We start from the raw sequence: 26134 nt of genomic DNA on the forward strand, positions 1-26134 counted from the left end.
TGGGAATGTCAATATATGGCCATATTGTGTCTCATGATAACCAGTGTGGTTGCCGCGACGCGAGTCACACTTGCAAATGAACCAAGCTGGTACAACACATGGATCTCCATATGTGGAGCTGACTATCATCACCTGGATCTCCATATATGAAGATCACGAGACCCCTGGATAGCCATACATGGTTTGACATACTAGATCTGCATATATGGAGCCGCCCAGCAACTCTACATCTGACCTCACTTACACCAGATTAATAGTTTAACTCCTGCTTCTCAACTGTGCCGTATTAAGAAGCTCTGTTGTTTCGTTGCTTCTCGCCCTCAGGGCGTCTTACTGCATGTGTGTATATATATATATATATATATATATATATATATATATACATACATACATACATAAATATACACACAGACACGGGGTACTGAACACTTGGAGTACTGAAGGACATTTTACTAGGGTACATTTAATGACAATAGCAATGGGCTTTGTTCTTGAATATTATATAACAAGACGTTTGTGATACTCCAACTAACGACATGTATTAGCTTTTTCATGTTTGGCTACTTTGAAAACCTTTAATAGTTTGCAATGAGTAAAGAGGTATGATTTACAATGATTGTTAAAAGGACAACAAAAAGCCCAGGGGATTGTTTCCATTGTGGTCCTGACTCCTGTGTATTAAATGCATTAAGACATTAACACTCAAGATATTACTACAGTATGTAAGAAAGGCTTTTGGTGGTGCTGTTCTTTCTGCTAGAAATCTAAATTGTTCTGCAATTTCTATAAAAGAAATTCATCAGAATATAATTAAAAATAAAAAGTTATAATGAAACAGAAACGTAGAGTAAAGTTACAGTGCAAAATATGTGATTACAAAAATCTGTAAAAGGCAACGGATTTGATTTAATATAACTGAAAGATGAGATAAACCGCTATTGATCCCAGGGAAATCAATAAAGTTAACAGCAGCAACAGTAGTAAGGCTGAAGCACATGAACGAAGACAGGAAGCAAACCTGATCGATAAGATTATTATTCAAGTATTTTTATTGAAGTTTGAGACAGGACAAACAACAGATACATAACAATTACAAAACAGACACAGGACAAAACACAAATTGTACATTAATGAAATCAACTAACTGAAATAAAAAGATAAATAAAAATGAAGGGGGGGAGGGTGGCCCCTGATCGATAAGATTAAAAAAATGAAATAAACTTTTTTTTTTAAATAGATCATTCAAACACTGTAGACATCTGCACTGGGTTGACATGTACAGTCTATGAATAAATATAATGATAGCCTATTATGCACTATAAAGTATAAATATACAAGTATACCAGTGGGGAATTAATATACATATATAGCCAATGAATATATGAAGGAATATAATACAGACTGAACAGTGAATATGAAACTTTGTAGTCCTATGTTCAGTGTCAACATGCCTTAATGGATATGAGAGAATGTTACCATAGCATTCATTACATGGTACAATCGTATTACTTGCTTGCATATGGACTTCTTTCCTATGATATTCTAGATTGTAATTTAATAGGAAAGTGTGTCGGTGGTGGTTTGTTTAGTAAAGGTCGAACTGCATTCCATGCTTGATGGAATTCTAGTTGACATTGGAGATGTATGTATCATCATGAGGTTATAGGATTTGAGTCCACAATCCACAAATGATATGAAAGAAAAATATCTGTACATGTAGCAGGTATCAGAGTGACGCCTATGGGCATCTTGTTCTCTGCTGTGTGGTGGTGCACGAGTTTCAACAGCCTGCTAACAGACCGTTGGCCACCAAACCAGTATGACAGGAAAACAATGACTTGGTTTACATCATGTCTGTAAATAACAGCCAATGAGAACAGCTCTACAGAGACCCAAACCGAGACCTTATTTTCAGTCTGGAATTATGTTTAACCGCTTTTCCTTTCAGGATATTGAACACAACCAAGGTAGCATGTGTGCATCTTAAATGCTTAGTGGATGTAATAGCTGGCACAAAAGCCATTTCCATCCCAGCAATGACCCAATACTCTTAATATCTTCTAACATGAAATACTTGACAGATGCTCAATGAATGGAGCTTATAATCCATTTATATGGATGGATGAGTCTTTTGTTGGAACTTATTGTTCTCTGTCAGGCATTTCAAAGGTAATCTTTGCCAGATGATAGCATTGAAAGAAATCTCCCGATTGCATCACTTTTATTTTCGATCCCTTAAATACTTAACGTGCCATGAATGACACACATGGACAAAGCAGAAAGATTCTCAGTCTGTGTAATTAAATGGCATGCACTCTGACCAAAGGGTGCTGACCTTTTGGTCGCATATTACTAAAAGGTGGTGGTGTGGTGGTGGGGGGGTTAAAGAAGCACAGTTACTTTCAAAAAATACTTTTTATTAAACAATTTAACAAGTAGGCAAGTAGTTACCATAAATACAAAAGCAGATAATAAATTAAATATCGTGTCAGCCTCTGGAGGCCATCTGTTATGAGCGGGGGTCTTGGCTTCTCCTGAGACATTAGCCCCATTGGGACAGGGCAGCTGAACTAAACCTCACAGCACCAGCTGTGAGGAATTAGGCTGCGAATAAATAATGGGGAAATGGGGACAGCTTTGGCAGTTTCACTGCTTTCCAAAACGACAAAAACATGTTTGGTACACATGGAGGGAGACTTCTTCCACAACATCAGGATGTTGAGGTGGATCTGGTACCATGTTCAAGGCTCAAAGAAAATCTCGTTTTGCATCTTGAGAGGTATTGTAACTTGGCACATTGCAGTTGATCCATTCGTTTCCTTTGTACATCCTACAAGGTTTCTTCAGTTGAAAGCCTGCGCCAGGATCTCATCTCCCTGTTTTGAAACAAACAATTATTAGTCCACATTATAAGAATTATTCTCACATTCTATTCAAATGTGGCACATGAATGAATCTGCCTAGGTTATCACTTCAAAGATTTCACCCTGAAAACAAGCATTGTAATAAACAAGGTGGTGTTCAGGTGAAGAAATTAGTTGTACACATTATGAAACATAAGAAAAACAATGGTGACAAAATGAGTCACTCGCCACAGCGTCCAGACTTACACATTGCAGCCAGGCAGCACCCTCTCTTGCTGTTTTGTCAGGCTGAACTTCCTGAAGAAGGCTGGAAATTTGAGCTTTGTTCTGGAGTGGCTGACCGAAGGGCTGAAAAGTGAAGAGAGTTGTTATTATTGTGTATTTCTCTGTAAAGTGTGCTGTCTGGTTGTCTATTCATATTGGATGCAAGCATTGCGTGTGCGTGCGTGTGCCAGGCTGAACTAACCATTCTGTTTGAGGGGAAGGCTGTCCATTAGGCTCCATGCTTGCCTCCTCTTCTTCAGCCTTGCGTTGTTGCAGTTCTTCCTCCTCCTCCTCCTCTACGTCCTCGTTCTCTGGTATCTGATCCCACAGCCGGCTATTCACCCACAGAGCTTCCTGCAGGCTGAGGCCGCGACCTACGCAGGTCACCCGTCGACAGAGAGGGCAGCTCACCGTGAGCAGGCCGCTCTTGGCCTGGGAGATGACCTCCAGGCATGGTGCACAGAAGGTGTGTCTACAGTGCAGCACCCTGGGGACACGGTCCTGCCGTGAGTAGGGCTGATAGCATACACTACACTCCCTGTCCTCACACAGCACCATGGTCCGGGGGTGTGATGTACGCTAATGGATACCAGGTGTTCAGGAGGATCAATACGACCCTTCGGAACCCTGTTGCTGATGGTGATGTCACTGATCACTGGCTCTGTGGAATAAGGTTTTTAGAATGGTCATTAGAGGCAGTCTATGGTCAAACAACAATAGCACTTTCACACAGAGAATGTTTATTTGTGAGGGGGGAAAAACAGGTAAACACTGAAATTACACAAGAGTTTGAGCTGGGCTTATTTTATTGTAATTTTGGCACATGCCGATTATTCTTGCAAATCCACATTTTCATACAGACATGCACTTTCATACAATGTGCAAAAGACAGCATTATTTTAGAGTTTCATCTTTGTGTTATTCAAATTGGAATTTCAAACCAATAACCTGATTGTCCTCCCACTTGACATAAATATGGTACATATAAAGCTTGAATGTTTACAGAGACACAACGACAGGTTCAGAAACTTGAAATGATTAATATCATATCAGTCATTCATTCTCAGTAAAAACCGAATGAAGACAATCCCACTCAGTTTGGCCTCCTGTTTAACATCAAAATCCCAAAGCCATGCATTTTACTTACAGTTCAGAGTAGACACCAGCTGCAGGTGTAGACTTGATATTTGTTGAGGCCTGTGTTTCAGGTAAGTCCAGAGAGAACACTGCAGAGGAAGGAAGAGAAGGAGCCAAGGAGGAACAAGAGGCAGCTCTGCTGCTGCTCTCTCTCTCTCTCTAGGTTGTCCTTAGAGTTGTCGTACTACTACTCAGAGCTGCGGCAGCGGCCGGTTAAAAGCACTTGCGATGTTGTGAGGGGCGGGACGAGGCTGTGTGGCTCTTCCCACAGGGCCATGCCCAACAGCTGTGGGAGCAGAGACAGCCGGGATGGGCTGTGAGTCTGTGACACACAGTGGAGAAGCACAAAGGCAGGGGGGGATCATGGGCTTCTCTGAACTCCCTGGCTGGTTGGCTGTGAGCTGACTCTCTTTGTTTTGTGTTTGACAGAGGGCAGGTGGAGGGAGGGGTGGAGGGTGGGTTGGTGATGGGGGATATGACGTAAAAGGTGATATCAAACCTAGCCCCCACATTCAAAGAGGGACAGTATTTATTTATTTATTTGAATCTTCACTGGTGAAGATTAGGGAAGAGAAGAGGCATTGTGGTGTAATTGGTGTGACACATGTGGCCATACATAAATATCTGATTATTACTGTAATAGCATGTGTATAAAATATAACGCATTTAATCCCACATTTGTTTGTGACATCCTTACATCCTTACATCCTGCATGGGGCAGTGCTTATTAAAATGAAGTGGATACAGCTACTACTACAGCTACAAGTACTGTAGTCACTACTTGTAGCTGTATCCACAAGAATCAAAGGTGAAGAAACAATATAAACAACAGTATTAACAATATAGGACACACAAAGCATATATACCAGACACAGCAGGGGTATTCAACAGGGGACCAGACTCCAAATTGAACCCTATAGGCAACTCAAGCATTCCTATTCTGTTGGGAACATTCGCCAAAAATAGCAGATCTACAAGCTTTTTCTATTGACAAAATATAAGCTTCATCATTCTTCTGACTGCTATACAGTGTCACCCTCACCCGTTAGGCTATACATATCGATCATCCGCTACATAGTTGCCGTTTGCCGGCCTGCATTATTAGCCTTGGGTCAAGACTGTATTTTATCGAGTCTGACTTGCAACTGTAAAAATCAATAAAATACATCTATGATCTTGATCCAAGGCTATCACTGCATAGGAACCATAGGAAAAAGGCAGGCTGTCATGGATTTATTCATGAATTTCAAATGTGATTGTATGTAGAAAGGGGAGATTTCAAACGAAAGCACAAGTCAATACAAAAACTGTTACTGTGGACAACATGAAAAGCACTAAGACTTGTTTACATCAGGGTCCTCCATTTTCAATTCACAAATATTTAAAGACATACAAATATATGTGTACTACTATAATCATCATATAAAGTAAAAATCACCCGTGTGAACTGTGAAGTGAGGGGCGCTCTTATCATCATCATACATCATCATGCATCATCTCATAATGGCCAATCAGAATGCCTGTTGCCTGTAATTGGTTAGCTGATTTGCTCGTTTACATATGACGTACATTTTCCCTTCAAATATGTCAATGGCGTTTAATGTTTTGATGTTTAATAACGTCATATTTAGCGGACATTTGACCTCCGTTCATTGTCAATGGCAAATCTTGAGACGTGTGGGGACAAGATTTAGTGGATATTTGACCTGAATTCCCTTTTCATTGTCAATGGCAAATCTTTAGACGTGTGGTGACAAAAGCTCTCAAAAAAAGGGAAAGACATGTACATTATGGGGGGGGAAAGGGGTGGGGGGAACTCTGACTTTGTTTACAGGGACCAGTTTCAAATTGCAGCCGTCTGTATGTGCTCTTTGAGAGCGGTTTTGGAAGGAGTCAAGGGATTCACATTTCTTAATGGCTGTTGGTAGGGCATCTTACACCTGCCATGTTGGGATACCAACACAGGTGTTTACATTTTTCTGATTGTGATTGGCATAGAATTTATATTCTACGCCAATCAGACAAATTGAAACACCTGTGTTGGTCCCCCATGGCAGGTGTAGGAGCACATTTGAAACACATCCAGGGCACTTCAGACAAGTGTGGCAGGCCGGCAGCACGTTCAAGCAAAAATCTACAATTTGTGGACGTAAAGAATTTCCATATTAAGACCGCATGCCCAATGTCTGGAGTCTGGACTAACTAAACCCTCAAGCATGGCCATCAGTTGAGTTCGAGATTTTCGTTTGCCTGTTAAGAGTACTGGTAGTAGCCTACATACATTTGATTTACTTAATTCAAATCTTGAAATATTTTATTGTTGCTGATGCGCTGCTGGTGTTGATTAGCTTTGATTAGCCTAACAACAGCCGTTGCATTGTTTACTTGGGCCTAGTTCACACCTACACAACAAATGTTTGGTCCGTGTGTGATGTCTGATTGCTGTTTGATTGCTGCTCCAATTCATTTTCAATGGGAGTCACATGGTTTGACCAAACATTTTTGTTTGATGAGGGGGGAGCAATCAGCAATCAGCGATCAAACACAAATGTTTGATCAAACCATGTGACTCCCATTGGAAAAGCATTGTGGTGGCCCAAAAAAACGACCAAACATTGCTTGATTGGTGTTTGGTACGTGTGAATGAGGCCTTGGACCTGTTTAACAGGTAATAACTGATTATATATAATTAAATCAAAAATCTATATATATTTTTTATTTAATTAGGCCTATGTCTTATGTCCAAATAGCAAATTACAACTGGCAGTATCGCGATTCGCGAAAGTTTGGATTTAGATTTTTCACAAGATGGTTTGTTGTTCTACACAGTGTTCTAGCCTACTGAAAGTCTGGCTCTGGCACTATATGTTGCGCGTTGGAACTAAATACAGATATTTGCGAAAACAAAGATTTCTGATCGCTGTTCATTAAGTAAACATAAATATTTCTTTATTAAAGAATAATAATTAAAAAAGAAAAAAAATTGGGCTCGTCCGGGATTTGAACCCGGGACCTCTCGCACCCAAAGCGAGAATCATACCCCTAGACCAACGAGCCACATGCTTTGGTGTTTCGCAATACTCCTATTTAGAAACGTCAGCATAAGTTAGCAAATTGTGACTGAATTAAATTTGAAAACCTCGTCAAAACGACTTTACTATTTTGTCATTACAACAAAACAAAATGTGTTTCGTGCGTTGACGTGATACCACCAGCATAATGTCGTGAACAATCCTAACCCAAATTTGTCATTCGTCCGCTCCGCGCTGGACAAGACAGCTGTATTTAGTAGTCGTGTGGTTGCTATCATTGAGCAGATTGTTGTTATTGTGTAGATCGCCACAAAAAAAATTGGGCTCGTCCGGGATTTGAACCCGGGACCTCTCGCACCCGAAGCGAGAATCATACCCCTAGACCAACGAGCCACGTGTACTCTTCCCTCGCTGACTGGTTAATGAATGTGAGAACCTAGACTGGTTTAGAAGAAGTTTCATATGATTCCTTCATGAAAGTCATCGCCTAACTATGCTGCTTTGTGGGAAGAAGTGGAACAAACGCCCTTTCGTCGATATTAGCCATGGCACATTGAGCTACATGCCATTATGGCGTAGCCATAGCAATTTTAAGGGCTTAAAATAGCCTACCTAGCTGCAGTGAACTCCGCGGTTACATTCCGTTTGCATTAATGCCCGCTTTTGTAACCCGGTAGATGGAACCGAAAACAAAACTAAACATGCATTTGTATGCTGATAATATTAACACTATCCTTCTTGTTACACGCGCCCTGAGTAATTTCAACGGCAATCAACGCAGATAGCATCGTCGTTTTTTGTTTGGTTTTGGGTTTTTGACAAAAACAAAACGTGACTTTAACGTGTACGTAACGTCGTAACCATTAACAGTACAGCAACATATCTGCCTGTGTAACGATTAAAGAACATAATTTGATCTCGTCTTTCAACTGTAAGCCTAATTCGGATGTCGTAGACTATTTATTTTACTTGATGCGTTAAATTAACTCACATAGGCAGTGTTTTTTGTGCAAATAGCAAATACAAGACTTCCGGTGGACGATCTCTTCAAAATAAGAGTACCCATGGCTCTGTCTCTAAACTGAATTAATTGAAAAACGATTCATTTGCACATTGAAACTATAACTTATAAGCATTTAAATTATGCTCTAGTCTACAACACACATTATGTTTCTGTGTAAAAATAAATAAATAATAACATTAAAAATATATCTAAATGGATAAATGCTGGTCACTGGAGTGCATGGCCTTTACAAATTGGACGCTGGACAAAAAACGCCTCTTCGTATCAACTGGTCTGACACACATATGCACACGTTCGGGGAGACCTCCTCTACAACATCATGCACACTCTCAGCTAAGCAGCAGAGGTGTAAAATAAGAATTGGCAAATTTGGCATCCAGTGGGGTCAGAGGTAAACAAGAAATGATCACATACACGTAGTGATATTTGTCAGGTGAAAGAAGCGCTGGTTTCTTTTTTTAGTAACGAACACTCCTCTCAACCGGCCGGTCTCAATCATAACATTATGTTACATAACATTGGTTGTCTCTAAATATTTCTGTTACCTGCTTCCTGTTACCTGTTTCCTGGTCATGATGTGACCTAAGTAACCAATACATGACAGCAGCGTGTGTGGCAGCTAATCAGGACTAGGTCTCGTCTAGGAGCCAAAGTCGTCATTACATTTGAGTAAGACGCAGACAGTAAGCACACTTGGGTGTCAAGGCGTGGCAAAAAGCCGCTTGTGGCAGGCGTCTCTGGTTTTTAGACAGTTGGTGGATGGAAATGAAGCTCCACCCACGCGGCAGAATGCTGCGTCGGCCAGATTCATGGAAACGCTTGACCAGCGGAAATTCTGCCGTGTGGGTGGAGCTTCATTTCCATCCACCAGCTGTCTAAAAACCAGGAAGAGACGCCTGGCTTTTGGCATATTCGTGACGCTAAAGTGTGCCTGCACTGATATGGTGCTTCCAGACAGTCGAGTCACTAAGATGCCAAAAGCCGCGAGCGGCAGGCATCTCTTCCAGGTTTTTAGACAGCTGGTGGATGGAAATTAAGTTCCACCCACGCAGAAACTTGCAAATTGCCGCGTGGGTGGAGCTTCATTTCCATCCACCAGCTGTCTAAAAACCCGGGAGAGACGCCTGCCGCTCGCAGCTTTTGGCATCTTCGTGACTCGACTGTCTGGAAGCACCCACACACTCCTCCTTCCAGAACCTCTTAGTATAGTAATCTCTTGAGACAGATTCAGAGCTCCGCAGCAGAGGGCGCTGTTTTTTTGGAACTTGGAAGGACCCCCAAATTGACCACATAATTGACCTCTATTTGAAAAGATATACCAGGAACCCCTAGAGCACCGATATCGGTAGAGGGCGCAAATCCACGGGTTCATGTACTTTTTATTGAAAAATAAACAAATCATCCAGGCCGCTTCACTCATATGGATATGAAGAATCAACTGACTGAGAGAAAACGCTATTGTTACTGCTACTGAATTAGTTACATTTTCGCTAAAAGTGACTGACTGTCGCAAACGATACAGAGACACCTCCCTGACAATAACGCAGAGACAGCTTGTTTATTTTTGGACCACAATGCTTATAGTAGACGATATTAAGATCATCCCATGTTATTCTCCATAGAGAAATTACGGTAACACTTTATATTAAGGTCTCCTTTATAATAGCATTATAAGCTCATTTATAATGCATTATAATGTGCTTATAAGGCATTATAACACTTGTTATAAATGTTTGTAATCATGTATAACAACTTATAACCACGTTTATAACATATTATAAGTGCTGGTCATAATGCATTATTATGCTCAGTGGAACAGCACTTAGGTGGTTATAAAGGCACATAGAGACGTGCTGTAATGTCTGTGTCATAATGCATTATAACCAATGTGTTTATTAAATGGAATAATGTCTTATAAACATCAATAATATGCTAAGTTTTGTCACTTTACTTAAAGGTCACAAAGTCATGCTATAGGGTATTATAACATGATACAACTGCTAATAACCATTAAAGAATGTTGCCACTTTACTTAAAGGTCTCAAAGCATATTATTGATGCTTATAAGACATTATTCCATTTAATACACATTGGTTAAAATGCATTATGACACAGACATTACAGCACTTCTCTATGTGCCTTTATAACCACCTAAGTTATAATAGTTATAATGTGCTGTTCCACTGAGCATAATAATGCATTATGACCAACACTTATAATATGTTATAAACGTGGTTATAAGTTGTTATACATGATTACAAACATTTATAATGAGTTATAATAACTTATAAGCACATTATAATGCATTATAAATGTGCTATAATGCATTATAAAGACGACCTTAATATAAAGTGTTACCGAAATTACTTCCGTGAACATGGGGAATCGAGGGGATGAGTGAGTGACGTCAGGACTTCGGCGCGGCAAGGACCCCCAGTTTGATATCTAGGCCACAGGCCCCCACTTGATACCATTTTATCTCTAGGACCCACTGTCACTGTCCTGTCCACTCCATACTCGTCGACACATAAGGGTCCATTTGGTTTCTAACTATCAATCAATTGGCTAGGAACCCCCTGGAACCCCCCCAAGGACCCACTTTATTATTAGGGATTAAGCCCGAAGGGGCGAAGACCCCATATTGTTTTCCTATGGGTTCTGCCATTTATCACAATTTTGGCAGTTCTGTGTTCACGAAATTCAGCAATATGGTAGAGGGTCGTAGGAATCGCTCAAGAACTGAAGCTCACAGTCATTCGTCAAAGGACCTCTGAACTTTAGGTCTCCCAATGAGTCAATTATATGATTTGCTCTATCCACTCTTGACACCGTTAAAAAAAGCAACGTCAAGGAATTTCTTAGCCTCGTTATTGGTTAACCACGCCCCCTTGAAATCGCATTTCCATTCATTTGTGTTGAGTCTGGACCCTGTTAATGCATGGTTGCAGGAGTACATCGTTGACAGAAAACCTCTTCAGCCTATCAGCGTAACAAAAAAACTGACGTCATCTCCAGTCTCCAATCAGTAAACGACACTAGCCTGGAACACGGAACGATTGGGTCCATCTGGGGGAGATTCTTTTTTTTGCAGAGCCCCATGGGAGTCGATAGTCGCTGAGGGGGTGCTTGTTTTACAGGTCGCCCATCAAAATTCAAAACCCAGGCTCTGCAAAAAAGAGACTCCCAAAATATGGACCCTGAGCTAATGCAGGGTTCCATCGAGCACCTGGTTGATTTTCTTTGTCGCCCTGCTTGCTAATGCATAGTTGATTCGTGGGGGTAAAAAAAAAAGTGACATCATCTCCAGTCTCCATAATAGTTAATTTGGAAGAGTATGACATCACTCCTCTATATACCAGTAAGACGCCTGAGGGGAGAAGCCTAAAGGGCGAGGTTGCGTGCACTGCACTGGCCATATATGGAGCGTATCTTGAGTGTACACTACAGGGTGTGATGAGGTCAGATCAAGATATGGAATGTCAGAACAGGTCAGCTCCATATATGGAGATCTAAGGGTGGCAGTGTTGGCAGTGTATTGAATGTACAGGGTTTGATGAGGGTGCCGCTCTTCGGCAGTCTCCTCCGTGAGAGTGTGGAGGTCGTACTGCTGGGGAAGATCGGCATGTGCACGCATCCGCCTGGGTGATGTCAGACTGCTGGGCGAGTGCAGTCGCTTTGGCACAATGACCTGGGCACCATGCCACCATATATGGGGGCTGATGTCACGTGATGTCACGATGACCTGGGCACCTGGGGGCTTGCCTGGGGTGACGAGGTGGCTGATCTCATGTGATGTCACAATGACCTGGGGGCTTGCCTGGGGTGAGCAACGGGGATTTGAGTTGGTGACATGACAGAGTGACGGGGATTGTGGGTTAGACAAAACGCAAGGTTTCATAGTTAATGCGACCTCCGGTCACAATAACATTACTTGTTTGTCCTAATGCACTCATTGTAGTTATCATTGTATCGAGTATCAAGTAGTATTTTGCTACTAATTAGAACAGGCATTGCATAGGCTTTTTTCTTCATTGCTTTATTACTTTTATGGCTTGACCCAGTGGGTCTTATCGCTGCAAATTGCAGCTATATTTATTATTAATTTATTATTATTATTATTTATATAGGTTATGTCAAAACTCAAAACACATTGAACACAAGACAAGTTGTGTTTTCCTTTATCCTTTTTTGAGTGGTGTAAACTGTAAACCACTCCTACAACTGGCTTTGTTAGTTTACGTGTCTGTCCGTACCAAAAAAATCACACCCGTGTGAACTGAGTGGTGTAAGGTTTTATATAACATGATCAGCTGTGGTCTGACGTAATGTCTGACGTTAAAGATCTTTGGCTAGGTAGACTCGTCTTCTGATGTGATGATTTGTGACCATGAAGTTGATTCAGCTGGAGTTTTTGTCCGATGTGAGGTATTATATAAGGTAAGGTATTATATAGCCTGATCAGCTCTGATCTGACGTAATGAAATCACACCTGGATGTGATTTCACAACTGGCTTTTTTTGCGCAGAGAAAATGACCACGGTTGCTACGGTCATCCAGTTCACCCGGGTGTGATTTAATTACGTCAGAAATTATTTTGAACATAGCAACCATGGTCATTTTTTTATGCACACAAAAGCCAGTTGTAGGAGTGGTTTACACCACTCAAAAAATGAGCATGGTTGCTATGGTCACCCAGTTCACACGGGTGTGATTTCATTACGTCAGACATTACGTCAGACCACAGCTGATCAGTCTATATAAGACCTTACACCACTCAGTTCACACGGGTGTGATTTTTTATTAATGAAATACTCAAAGTGGGTTTTATTTTGAAGTCCTCGACCGGTAGTGGTATAATTTGTATTAGAGGCATACCACCATGCTTGCTTGCTTGACACACGTTTGTCGTTTATTCCCTCAAGCTAGGAGCCAGCATCCATAGAATTAGAGTAGGTAGGAAAAGAACAAAATAACTCTTTAGTAATAGCTGTTACACTTAAATTACTGACTGAAGGTTAGTGTGACGGTCAAGACAAAACGTAACATAGCCAGTCCAGGTATCTCTGTACGACAGTCACATAGGCTATAGCAGAGTGATACATTCTACCCATTCTAATTCTATGATGGGGTTAACCCGTAACCATAAGTTCGAGGTAAATAGAAATGCAAAGTAGTAGTTACCAAAGAAATTTCCCTTTTTACATTGAGGCTATAAAACCTTAAAACCCGACTGGAACCCCCAAATAACTGAAATATTAAGTAACTCAAGTTGTTCAGTTGTTGATAGTTAGTTGCACTGCAGAGGTCGTCAAATTAGCTAACTGGCTAGCGTTAGCAAACTTGACAAAACAAAACTCAGCCACACTTATGTGAACGACTGAATAACAACGTTGGACTGTAACTCCAATCTTTAGATGGAGGATTCATTGGGATTTCTGCAAAACCACGACTTAAAGTAAGTGATCGGTCACCTGTTGGACTCGCATTACAAACTTACAAAGTACTAGGCTAACCATGATTATATTGTGACAGTCGTTATTGTTATCAGTGTTGCTATGTCACCATATCACCTCATCTGTTGTGATTCTGTTTACTTTGCACTGAAGTTATCCTATTCCTATGTCCTCGTCACCTATATGTCTGTCCCCCCATCAGCTCTGTGCTGGCATCATGCGAGCCAGAGCTACAAGAACTGATGAGGCAGGTTAACATAATGGTCAACACCAAGAAGTCAGAGTGGGAGAAGGAGATTCAGGCTCTGGAGACGCAGCTGCATAGTGGAGAAGATGAGCTGCTGTCAGCCAAGAACCTGATTGAGCAGAAGAACCTAGAGGTGAGTAACAGAGTACCACTGTACTATTTGCAAACTATTTGCATAATGAAAGGATTCATTCAATAAATCAATCAATCCAAACAGTAACATATCATATATCATAATTCACAACATAATCATATGTAGTTGTTACAAATGGAATAAGCTTATATAATGGTGTTCTGACAGCTGATGATTAGATGAATAATATCATTTTTTATATATATTGTTATGAGATTGACTATGTTGTCCAGTTATGAGTCAAAACACAGAGATTAGAAGGAGCCCAAAACATGTCATATTGTTCAGTTATTCGTCAAAGTCAAATTATGAGGCAATACACAGTGATCCAATGGAGCCTAAAGCATGGCACATTTATTTTGAAAATACAAAATGTCCCCAATATGAATGAACAGCAAAAGAATACGAATAATAGAAATACGACCCTCTTATTTCACAAATTAAGTATTCATTCGCTGAAGTGAAGTCTTATCTCTTTCAGCACTATATCTAACCAGAGCTTGTCTCTGGCCTCGCTTTTCAATTTGACCACGTACACCTACTACACTACACCTACTGTGAACACTTTTAAATAATGGTTGATGTTCTAAAGGTCTCTTCTAAAGGTCTCTCTTGCTAAGATGCCTGAATAGTGAATACTACATGTGAATTGTGATCATTATCAAAGTTACTCGTTGGCTTGGCAACTTGTTTTGGTCACATGGAGACTGGTCGTTCCAGCAGTGACGTCTCCTCTTCTCTCTCTGTCCAAAGGTCAATAAGGTCATGCTTAGTCTCACCCAACCTCATTCAAGTATTACATATGCTTGCATGCTAAATGCAAAGAGTATACCATATTAATTACACAATCATATCTGACTGTAAGTTGTAAAATGTATGATGGGCTTTTAATATTTGATTTTTTTTCACCCCATACCTTTCATCCTGACTCCTGAAAGATGTGTAAAGTCAGAGAGGCTATATTGTCTCTGTTTGACTTCCAAGGGTATGGCTTTCAGATGCTGAAAGTGGTAGTGGAGAAGAAGTTGATGAAGGTGAACTGGTTGCAAGTGCATGTGAGGTTTTCATCTCCATGATGACGTGTGGGACTGCTATTAGTAGCGTCTGGAGATGAGAGCTAATCCTCTCTAACATCTAAGTGAAGCAGACTAATGGAATGGCAGTTTTCCGGATCTGCTCTTATTTTGAATAGACACTAACAATCCATATAAATTCCAAGTTTACAAAAATGTGGATTTAACCAGATTGGAGCATGGTTTGAATTGTTGCTACTTTTGAAATAAAACATTGCCTGCCCTGGAGAAGAACAGATGGAAGTTGCAGCAGTTCAGAATCAATTTACAGGATTTATAAAGTCGTGGTAGGGTTGGGCGACAGAGTGGCATTCCAACGCATTCCGACTACATGGCTTCCGCGTGCAATTAATAGGGTTAGGCACAGTGTTAGTAATGTGGTGAGTCGGAATGACGTTTATCGATAAGGTTGACACTATCGCTTGCCCGATTAGGCAAGAAAAAAAATACTCTGGCATGTGGTGTCTGCCATCTGGTTGACCCGAACAGTGTTGTTGTTTTCAACAACATGGGAAGTTGTATTTGTTTAACAGTAATTGCACAACTCTGACATTATTAGTAATTAATAGTCTACACAGAGACTGGAGCACAGTATGACTTTTGCTATCGAGCTCTTTGATCTGCTCTTCTCTGTTATCCATGACTGATCAAACCAACATGGTGGAATACTGAGAAGGGCCCTTGGCCACTCGGCCCAAAACATTGGACCTGAATGATCTGCGACATGCCAAAGCCAGGGAAGAGGCAAAACTGAAATGTCAATACCAGCTGCAACCCACACAGAAAAGAGCTCATTGAAGACCCTGGCCTGACGCGTTGGGCCGTGTCCCAACCCGGCCGTGTGTTTGTCTGTGTGACAGATTCAGATTCTGCCAATATGTAACATTACAAAACCTGACACACCTTTTTTTAATGAAAATGTAAACGTCATGTTGATTTGACTATTCTAATTAGAAAGGAGATCTGGACTAGATCCAGATCTTCAAATAGTAAAATCAACAGGAAGTTGATTTGTCAAACCTTTACCCTATGTCTTGATATGGCCAAAATAGGGATGGCAGGTTGTAACTAGCCTCTTCTTGTTTGGTTAACTGACCCTAGGTTGGATCGCTTAAAAAGCAACTACAAGAGGTCCAGACTGGTAGACAAGAGGTGGTTAACAAGTATGAAGAACAGTTGCAGATTGTCCGAAATGAGGTAAGTAATTGCAAAGTAAAAAAGTCAAACATTCAGCTGATGAAATAATTAGATGCATAAACATGTTTTTCAATAAATCCCTGGTGTTTTGCCAAACACCAACCATTGAATTAACCAACCATCTCGTTACTTCACACTGAATAAGTAGTAATTACAGGTTAATGTAAATGCATTATACAAAAAGTTGCACATACCTTTTTTCTGCCCTATTAGTTAACAAAATTACAGCGAAGTTATCAGAAGCTTCAACGCAAACATATCAAGGATACCAGTGGAGGAGCCAAGAGTAAAGAGGTGGATTTCGAGTTGAGCCGCTTGACTGATGAGATTGAGGTATAGTATCACTGCTACAACCTGTTCTGTTCATCTCTTAGTTTCTTGTCGACCACACGTTGCCTTTTACTGCCATCTACTGGTTATGTGGAGCACTATTATTCTCAACTCTTCAGGAGTATCACCGGCATTCTGCAGAGTGGGAGCAGCAGAAAGCCCAGTATCAGAAACAACTGGCTTTGCTGGAGAACCAAAAGAAGAGTCTGGCCGACCAATTCACCAATATAAAAGTAATGCCTAAACGCCAGTTCACATATAATTTATTTTACGCTAAAACAAACTGGACACAAAGGTGATTTTACATAAGTTCAGCAATAATGATCTTGAACAGGTATTTTACCTCAGCTTTCTTTGTTCGCCACTTGATGTCCAGTCTCAGGAGGCATCCAGGCAGAATGAAAGAGGACACGAGGACTGCTGTTTGAGGTTACAGCATCTGCGTGCTCAACTGGAGAGAGCTCAGGACACACTGCACTCCCAGCAGCTGGAACTGGAGCGTCTCCGACACCTTCAGGTGCAGTTGGGACAGATTGAGAGTAGGATCCTACTACAGGAAAGCAGAACTAGAACAAGTTGGCAGAACAGAACTTGGGATAGCAATGACTGATGCTGTGACCTTATTTTCGAAAAGAATATAGTTTAGAATTTCAAATATAACTAGCAGTGACTGGACAATGCCCTGTTCTACAGACTAATGGGAAAAATGATATTTGTCTTCTCACAGGGGCTTGTAGAGGGGAAGGGAGAACTTCATGCCTCGCTAGATGTCCAGGATGATACATTTGTACAAAGTTCCAAAAGTCAACGGCAGAAGCTACATAATGAGGTTGGCAGACTTAATCAACTGTTGCAAGCTAAGGAGCAAGTTATTCGGTAGGTGCGTCTTATCACATATTTGGGGTGTATGATTTGTTTAAATGAATCACTGATTGGCAATGGTAAAAAAGCAAATAAAGTTAGGATCTGTCTGTCTGTCTGTCTGTCTGTCTGTCTGTCTGTCTGTCTGTCTGTCTGTCTGTCTGTCTGTCTGTCTGTCTCTGTCTCTCTGTCTTTCTCTCTCTCCAGGTCTCTGGAGGATTGTTTGACAGCCCATGGTTATGCCGGTGTAGGAACACTGAGACAGGATCTAGAGAAGATCTCAACGCAGCTCCACTGTGCCCGTGCCTGTGAGGCGCATCTCAAGGCTGAACTCACCCGGCTCAAAGAGAGGTGAATGATGGCTTAGTGTGTGTGTGTCATATTGGCAAATGTTTTCCCTTTGGTGTTTAATTGTCTTTTTTGCTGTGAGAATTGAAAGTGTGCCCATTGTCTCAGACTGGAGATGGTCAGCGGCCAGAGAGGAGAGCTCTCCAGGAAGGAAAAAGAGTTGAAACAGATCCAGGAAGAACGTGATAGCTCTGTTGCAGATGTGAAAAGGGTGAGTCATAGGAAAATCACTTTATAGTAAATGTCTTCCTGAGTAACCTCTGCATCAGTGCAACTTATGAACCTATTGAAAAGAAAAATGGTTTGAATTCAGTTCCATTATGACCCCCTAACATTAACATGTGTGTGTATAACTGAGCCTTATGTGTGTGCAACTCTTAAACCCCCTGTAGCTCAGAGAAGAACTGCTGCGGGCCAAGGAGACGCACAGTGGAGAAGTGGAGGGAACGAGGAAGGAGGTGTCGAAGATGACCAGTGAGCTGCACCAGCGTGACATCACCATCGCCACTCTGACCGGCACCGCCAGCAGTGTGGAGCGGCAGCTCCGAGAAGAGGCGGAGCGTGCAGAGCGTAAGGCAGCAGAACTAAAGGTGAACAGAAGATAAAATAAATTGTAGTACTTTGGAAATCTTGGGTTCGATCGATGGGAATATAACAAATTTAGGAAATGTAGGAAACACAAAGTGTCCAGAAAGGATGTTTAGCTTCATTAGCTTCGTGGCTGGCATAGATTCTGGAACAAAGAAATCCTTGAGAGGTTCCAGACCATAGACATTAAAAGATAGAGGCCTCCTTGGGCTCTGGGGTGTGTGTGTCTGGACACACATGGCTCCAATGAACTGCAGAGGCCAATATGCCATCTATTTTTCTATCTATGGCTGAGACTGCCGTGGCACTAATCACATAACAGCCATTGTAATTAATGTGGTTGTTGTGATGGAAAAACTAAGCTTAAGTTCAAATGGTAATAGTTCCCAATGTTTTTAAGATGATAACGGAGCACGTTTAACTTTGAATTCATCAGCATATGCCTGGTGCTCCAAAAAAATTAGGGATATTTAACCAATTAAGCTCTGGCCTATATACTGTGTCGTACAACGAATAGTGAAAATAGCCAATCTACAAGCTCACATCCTGAATTTCTGACAATAACGAGAACCAAGTTGAAAGTAGTTAATGCCAAAATACTGTATGTTTGGCCAACGGTCTGCCAATAACAGTGGGAGTCTTTCAAAAGGATAACAGGCAGGCCTATATTTAAATGATAATGCATAGGCATACACTACAGTATGTACAGCAACAAGAATAGACTAATCTGTAACTATAGAATAGCTAATTTTTGTTTTATTATAAGCAACCTTTTTCTTTTGATTATCTTTTGGCATCTCCCTGGAGTTGGGAAAGTTTTAAGGGGATGGGTCCCCTGGTGTTGGTCCCCTGACCAACCATCTTTGGGTACTAACTAAGTCAGTACAAACCATCTCTCTCTAGACTAGAGGCCTTCATTGTCTCCACCAGGCCGAAGGCATGGGGAGAGAGTATGTTTTGCACTCCGTCCTTCCGTGTGTGTGTGTGTGTGTGTGTGTGTGTGTGTGCCGTCCTTCCATCTGTGAACAGCTAATCTCCGGCACCGTTAACCCGGTCGATGCCAAATTTTGCACACACACTCCCTGGATGCCAACGATGAACCTCTGCCCCAACATTTTCAGAACGGCCTGTTATAGTGCCAGTTTTTGGACAGTACACCTACAGATTTTGTCCAAACATCACGCAAATTGGTACACAGTCTCTCTAGAGCCATTCAACGAAACAGGTTTTTCAGATTTCTCAGACTCCATCCTGATTGGCTAAGATTGGCTTCCAAAGTTCGCAGGAGTGCTCAGTTTCAAACAAAATGCTGCAAATCATGAACACATCGTGTGATTTCCGTGAAATTGTGCACGCACATTTCCACTAGGCAGAGGAAGAAATGCCACATGAACATTTTCAACTCAGCCTCATGGTGGCGCTATAACTGGCCGAAAAGTGTTTTTACCTCTAACTGCACGGATCTGTGGATAACTTTGTATGCCAACTTCCTAGAGGCCAAGGAAAAACCTTTGCCTGGAATTATTCACATCTGCTCTTTATAGCGCCACCAGGAGGCCGACATATGTAAAACACAATATTACTCCTTCAGAATTTATCCAAATTTCACGCAAATCGGTACACATTCATAGTCATGTGATCAAGACGGGTTTGTTTGATTTCTCATAATCCACCCTCATTGGCTACGATTGGCTTCTAAACTTTTCAGGAGTAGCCTGCTTTGTACCCGTTTTGTACAAATCGCTACAACTACTCAACGCAGCGTCCGATTGTGGTGAAACTGTGCATGCATATTCCCACTAGGCTTTGGAAGAAATGCCACTTGACAGTTTTCAAATCAGCCTCATGGTGGCGCTACAACAGGCCAAGCCACGTCACACACACACGTTTATATTGCTCCTAAACATTTTGCCAAACATCACACACACACTCCTATCCTCCTGGTGGAGACCTGTGCCCAGAAGGGCACTTTTTCTAGTTCGCTCTGGTTTTATAAATGATGAAACCACTCTTCATCTTTCTTTATGTCTTCTTGCTCAGGTCGCCCAGCTGCAGCTTGAGACCCAGAAGATTGAAAACCAGCATCTGAATGATCTGTTGGAGAGGCTGGATACTCGATCACCAAAGGTAACAGAGTTGCTTTCATAGCATATTTCGAATTCATCTCCGTCATTTTGCATTTGGCTGCCGATTTTGACCTGACGTCTTCGTTTTTGACCCCCTCGAACATCCGCTCTCCTCCTAGAGGGGTGATTCCAAGCTGGCATCCCTGAGGGAGAGCTATGTGTCGTCTCTGAGCAGCCTGGAGCAGGGTAACAGGCATCTGAGACAGGAGCTGGCTGAGGTCCAGGCCCGCCTCGAGACCACCACTCAGACCTGGAAGGATAAATATGACAGAGCCATGCATAGTCGGGCCAGGACCAGCCAATCACAATCTTCACAGGACGGGTATGATGCACACTGCACTACACAGTACTCTCTCTCACACATACATGCACGCACTGGGGAAACCCATTGGAAAATCTGGCATAGGGAGTGGGAGTCAACCTTAGAGTATATCACAGAGAGGAATCACAAAAGCGAAAAAGACATGGTGGCCGAAAGTAGGTAATGCAGCTTGAGCCGCATTTGGGCCAATCACATGAACGCGCCGAGGCGGCCGAGCCAATACACCACAACGGCGGCGCTCGTTCATGACTTGCTCGCAGTGCACGCACACACGGTACTCGTTCATGTACTCAATAAGTGGATGGGAGGAGAAATCCGGTGACGTCGGTCTGTATTATATAACTCTATGGAATCAATTTGTATTTTGCTAACCGATAACAGTGCAGAGGCGCGTCACTCCAAATTTGGTGGTCAGTGTAGGCCTGAAGACTAGACACGCTTTTTGAGGGGCGCCTCCTATGCCCAGCTTTCCGGGTTTGTGTAAACACAAACATTGGCTTGTGATTGATTGGCTGAGAAAAGTACATATTGAAGATGTAAGTGAGGGCAGAAAAGTGAAGACTGAAAATGTGAGGACGCAAATTGGGATTGGCCAGAATGAAATGATGTATGATGATAAGAGCGCCCCTCACTTCACATGGGTGTGATTTATGACAAGCTATTGTCCCTTTCCAGCAGCGACGATGTCACACATTCCAAACACAAGAAGGAGATGCAGGCCATGGAAGCGACTCTGCAGGAGACCACCACTCGCTATGAGGAGGACATCCAGCGCCTCCTCAGACAGCTGGAGGCCCACTCCCGTTCCTCCACGCAGCGAGCCCGTGACCAGACCCGGGACAACAGGTCGAATTCTCCAGCCGCCTCCTCCGCTTCCACTTCCTCTTCCTCCTCGCGCTCCTCGAACACAGGGAAGAGGTCATCCGGGGCTGCAAACGCTGTGCCTCCAGCCGCACCTGGTGATTCAGAACCTGTGGGCCGGTGCTCCGGTTCTAAGGAGGCTTTGAAGCTGCTGGCCACTGAGGACACCACACAGGTGACAATAGTGAGCGAGTACTGTAGCTTAATCGGAAGTTTTCCTTTTTTAAGGGTTAATTACTCTTCTGAACCAAAGTTACATTACATTTAAATTCAGAGATGTGTTCTGCGTTCACTGTTCTCCCTGGAAAATGATTAGAATGAATAGATCTTGGAAATGTAAAATGTGGCAGACCCTTTGTTCAAAAGCCACTTCAAATTAGCATTAAAAAGATACTTAGAAAGAATGTCCTTCCTTCCAGACCGCAAATGAAGTTGACCTGACAAGTTTAAAAATTTCAAATTTAAAGTGCGGTCATGAATATGTTAAAGCCGCAGCATAACTAATGGCTCATTAGCACCATTAGTAATGTCTTTCAGAGCTGTTTCCTTTAAGGTCAGGTCACTCGAACTGAAATGCCTGTCAAACTTCAGCATCAGCAATGAAATTGGAATGACATGCACTTTTAGAGCATGTCAGAGTTCCCAGTGTTTGGTGTTTAAATGTGTACATTATTCCCACTGGGATGTGTGTGACCCTATAGGGGTAGCCCTATAGTATATACCAGGCTGCACGATATGGAAAAAAGGTCATATCTATTATGCCAAATATTGCGATATCGATACGATATATGATATTACCGTTAAAATTGCATATTCTATATTTTAAGTGTTGCAACATTGAAAAATTACGGAAGGAAGGCTCCGCACACTCAAATCTGTGCACAATCAATAGATTTATTGCAAGCTTTCGGTCTAATGTTGCGACATTGGAAACTAAACATTATTCAAAAAAGTGTGTTAGTGAGTTCGCTAACACACTGGACCAGGGCTAGCAACAACACAAAATAGCACAAAATACACCCCCCCCCCCCCCCCCCCCCAGGTGCTTGAAAAGAGGGGTGGTGGTTTATTTTCCGAGTGGCACAGGCTAAAACAGGAATGTTGCTGGCTTTAGCAGTGGACGGTATATTAATGATTTTCGCGATACTGATATTGCGCATGTTCATACCTCGATAACGATATGATAACAATAACTATATATATTGTGCAGCCTTACTACCAGGGGGTTCCTAAGCTACAGCTTAAAAGAGAATTTGGTGTCTACACGGGAACCAAACAATCTACAAACTCAGATTATGTTGCATTGTGAGCTTGTAGATCTGCTGAATATTTCTGAGAATGTTTTGAATTGTTCTTTGTTCTTTATTGTCTCCACCAGGCCGAAGGCATGGGGAGAGAGTATGTTTTGCACTCCGTCCGTGTGTGTGTGTGTGTCCGTCCGTCCGTGTGTGTGTGTGTCCGTCCGTCCGTCCTTCCTTCCGCCCGTCTGTGTACAGCTAATCTCCGGCACCGTTAACCCGATCGATGCCAAACTTTGCACACACACTCCCTGGATGCCAACGATGAACCTCTGCCCCGCATTTTCCAGAATGGCCTGTTATAGCGCCACCATGAGGCAGCTTTTCACATTTTTTACCTAAAACTGCACCGATCTGCGTGAAACATTGCATGCACACTCCCTAGAGGCCAAGGACAAACCTTTGAACTTCATTTTCCGCATCTGCCTTTTATAGCGCCACCAGGAGGCCGACTTTTATAAAACACATTTTTTGATATTACTCCTCCAGATTCTGTCCAAAAATCTCACAAATCGTTACACAGTATCTCTATGGTCATGTGCTCAAGTCGGATCTGTCCGATATTTCATATTCCATCCTAATTGGCTATAATTGGCTTTCACAGTTTGCAAGATTGCCCCGTTTTGAACAAAAGCCTCAAATCATGAACGCAGCATGAAATTTACGTGAAATCTTTCACACATTTTCTTACTAGGCTGAGGAATATATCCCACCCATTTCACATTGGCCTGTTAGAGCGCCACCAACAGGTTGATTTTTGCAAAACACATTTTTGGAACAAAATGCCTCAAGTCATCCAATTGCCATCAAAGGCAAACATGTTTACATTACTCCTAAACATTTTGCCAAACATCTCACACAGTCCTATCCTCCTGGTGGAGACCTGTGCCCAGAAGGGCACTTTTTCTAGTTAGTTTATCTTTTTTTCCCCTTTATTTTTTTGTATTTTTTATTTTATTTTTTATATTTACTTGCGACCTCTAAAAACAGGTCCACAACCCAAAATGGGTCACTTGGTCACCACCCTATGTTTGGCAAACCTTGCAAGACTGTACCAATGTGTGCTTTAGACATCATGCAGTTGTGTGGTTTCCTCTGTTCTCCAGGACTTTAGACATCATGCCGTTGTGTGGTTTCCTCTGTTTCTCCAGGACTTTTCATCCTCTGCCTCGGCTGCCTCTCGCTTCCTGGACCAGGAGAGCGGCCAGTATGAGGAACTGCTGCAGAAGATGGACACCCACATCCAGGGCATGAGAGAGGCACACGTGAGGACAGTGTCCAAATACCTACATAGTGGCTCGGGTCCTGGTCCTGAGCAGACCTCTCCAGACCTCTCCTGACAGCAGAACGCTCCGTGACTGCATCATTATGTGAAGTAAAGGCACTATTATAAGATTCACATCTCTGTTCAATTGCACACAGAGGAAAGTTGGTCACAACAGATGGACTGTCTAGCAGCCAGCACAGGTTGTAAGATGGACTGTCTAGCAGCCAGCACAGGTTGTAAGCTGGACTTACAAGTGTGGTTCTGCAACCCATTAAGAGACTTAGGGCTATGTATGCTTGAAACATCTGATAATGTCAAATTGGGGGTGTTCCCAACATTTTCAAAACCTGCAATCAAAAAGTATCGGCCTACTTTCCACAACGACAGGCCAGGCCAGGGCTTCTGCACCCCTTTTGATATACGAGACTTGCAGCTCCCCTATCTGCTCTCTATCCAACACAATCGTTCATCTCAGACCAGTATGGTCACGTAGGGCATACCTGATTCAAAGTCAACTTTTGCTCACGTGTGGTTAGTGCAGTGTCTTCGATTTCACGAAGGCTAAATCATATTAAGTGCTCTTTGTGTTAACTGATTTTGATTGCACTGATTTTGCTGCCTGTCATTTGCATTGCTCCATTTCCCCTCTCCTTACATTGTATTTATGTCAAATTAAATATGATATTTTCTCTCTGAGTTGTTTGCAATGAGCAAAGAAATGTGTCATAGCTTGTGATGCTATGAGTATTATAAAAGAATGTATGGTTTTGACTGGGAAGAACTAGCAGTATGTCATCGTTACTGTCTGGGATAAACATGCAAAATGGGTGGGACCTGATAGTTCCCCTGGGTCAGATCTTTCTGTGTGGACACATGCTTTGCACCGGGCTAGTCGTCAACCAGAGAAAAAGAATGTTGTAGCGAGCCAAAGACTCATCACCCTCGACTTGCTGTGTTATGACTTTGAAAATATCATCTCTGGCCAGAGATCCCAGTGGGCAGGGAAGGTGTTGGTGGTGGGCGGCTTGTAGTTATCCTCTTCTTCTTCGCTACCCATCTTCCAAACACCCCCCTTCATGGTACCCTCCCACTTGCCTACCAAAGCTTCAATGGAGGAATGTGCACATCGTGCCAATGCTGTCACGAACCTCCCCCCGCACTCTCGCTCATCATCGTGAGAACGCTTATGGAATGTTAATATCAACCATGTGGGACGCTGAACTTCAGAAATGCTGCAAGGGGGAGCGAGGGAGGGTGGTATGTTATTGATGTCCTAATGCAGCTGACACTGATGGTGTGAGGATGTGAAATAAAGGAAACATAAGTCCCAATTTGTTAATTGTGTTGTGCGTTTGGTCTTTTCTTGTCATCTCCAGATGAGGGATTTTTGGAAACGTGTGCAGCGGTTTCTCAATCCAGCGGTTTTCATTGGGGTATTTGGTAACCCTCGTTACCAGCACTGAGGCCCAACAAACAGGACTGCGGAATTTGGCAGGGCAGACATTCCTCTCTCTCGCTCTCTCTCTCTCTTTCTCTTTTTCTCTCTTTCTTTCTCTCTCTCGCTCTCTGTCTCTCTCTGTGGAGTGAGGTGAAAAGGTTTTGATTTGTGGAGATTCCTTCAAGGGGCCTAGAGTAAGGGGGGAACGGCTGATTTAGGACAGAACTTTGGATGGCATACAGAGTGCAGACCCAGGCTTTCCCTTCATGTT

At 42.3% G+C, this 26134-nt stretch overlaps 2 protein-coding genes across 3 annotated transcripts; one reads left to right on the plus strand and one right to left on the minus strand.

The window, feature by feature from the left end:
* Positions 1-2729: 2729 nt before the first annotated feature.
* LOC306926103 (uncharacterized protein) lies at positions 2730-4440 on the minus strand. Its single transcript, XM_079505362.1, has 4 exons — positions 4276-4440; positions 3331-3789; positions 3111-3212; positions 2730-2876 (listed from the first exon to the last, which is right to left on the minus strand). Exons 2-4 carry the CDS (start codon positions 3684-3686, stop codon positions 2831-2833), a joined length of 504 nt encoding a protein of 167 aa, XP_079361488.1. The 5' UTR covers positions 3687-3789; positions 4276-4440; the 3' UTR covers positions 2730-2830.
* An 8746-nt stretch (positions 4441-13186) lies between these two features.
* cep63 (centrosomal protein 63) lies at positions 13187-25121 on the plus strand. Of its 2 annotated transcripts, XR_013790399.1 has the most exons (15): positions 13187-13776; positions 13977-14154; positions 16329-16424; positions 16638-16757; positions 16874-16987; positions 17131-17271; positions 17482-17630; positions 17823-17966; positions 18072-18174; positions 18356-18553; positions 20592-20678; positions 20797-20999; positions 21675-22035; positions 24310-24625; positions 24659-25121. XR_013790399.1 is itself a non-coding variant. In XM_079505888.1 (14 exons), the coding sequence occupies exons 1-14, from the start codon at positions 13736-13738 to the stop codon at positions 24496-24498; spliced, it is 2124 nt and encodes a 707-aa protein (XP_079362014.1). In that variant the 5' UTR covers positions 13187-13735; the 3' UTR covers positions 24499-25121. The 2 variants fall into 2 exon arrangements, 1 of the variants encoding a protein (XP_079362014.1); XM_079505888.1 differs by having other exon boundaries at positions 24310-25121.
* Positions 25122-26134: the final 1013 nt, after the last annotated feature.

This window comes from Electrona antarctica, assembly GCF_951216825.1.
Source record: "Electrona antarctica genome assembly, chromosome: 7".
NCBI classification, from domain to species: domain Eukaryota; kingdom Metazoa; phylum Chordata; class Actinopteri; order Myctophiformes; family Myctophidae; genus Electrona; species Electrona antarctica.

Bases quoted from the DNA above. Each gene is read 5' to 3' on its own strand.
- cep63 (XM_079505888.1), top strand. From the start codon at position 13,736: ATGGAGGATTCATTGGGATTTCTGCAAAACCACGACTTAAA. The intron at 18,175-18,355 runs GTGAGTCATAGG...AACCCCCTGTAG, and splicing joins CTGTTGCAGATGTGAAAAGG to CTCAGAGAAGAACTGCTGCG. The intron at 18,554-20,591 runs GTGAACAGAAGA...CTTCTTGCTCAG, and splicing joins GTAAGGCAGCAGAACTAAAG to GTCGCCCAGCTGCAGCTTGA.
- LOC306926103 (XM_079505362.1), bottom strand. From the start codon at position 3,686: ATGGTGCTGTGTGAGGACAGGGAGTGTAGTGTATGCTATCAGCCCTAC. The intron at 3,213-3,330 runs GTTAGTTCAGCC...TTCACTTTTCAG, and splicing joins CCTTCCCCTCAAACAGAATG to CCCTTCGGTCAGCCACTCCA. The intron at 2,877-3,110 runs GTAAGTCTGGAC...GTTTCAAAACAG, and splicing joins GTGCTGCCTGGCTGCAATGT to GGAGATGAGATCCTGGCGCA.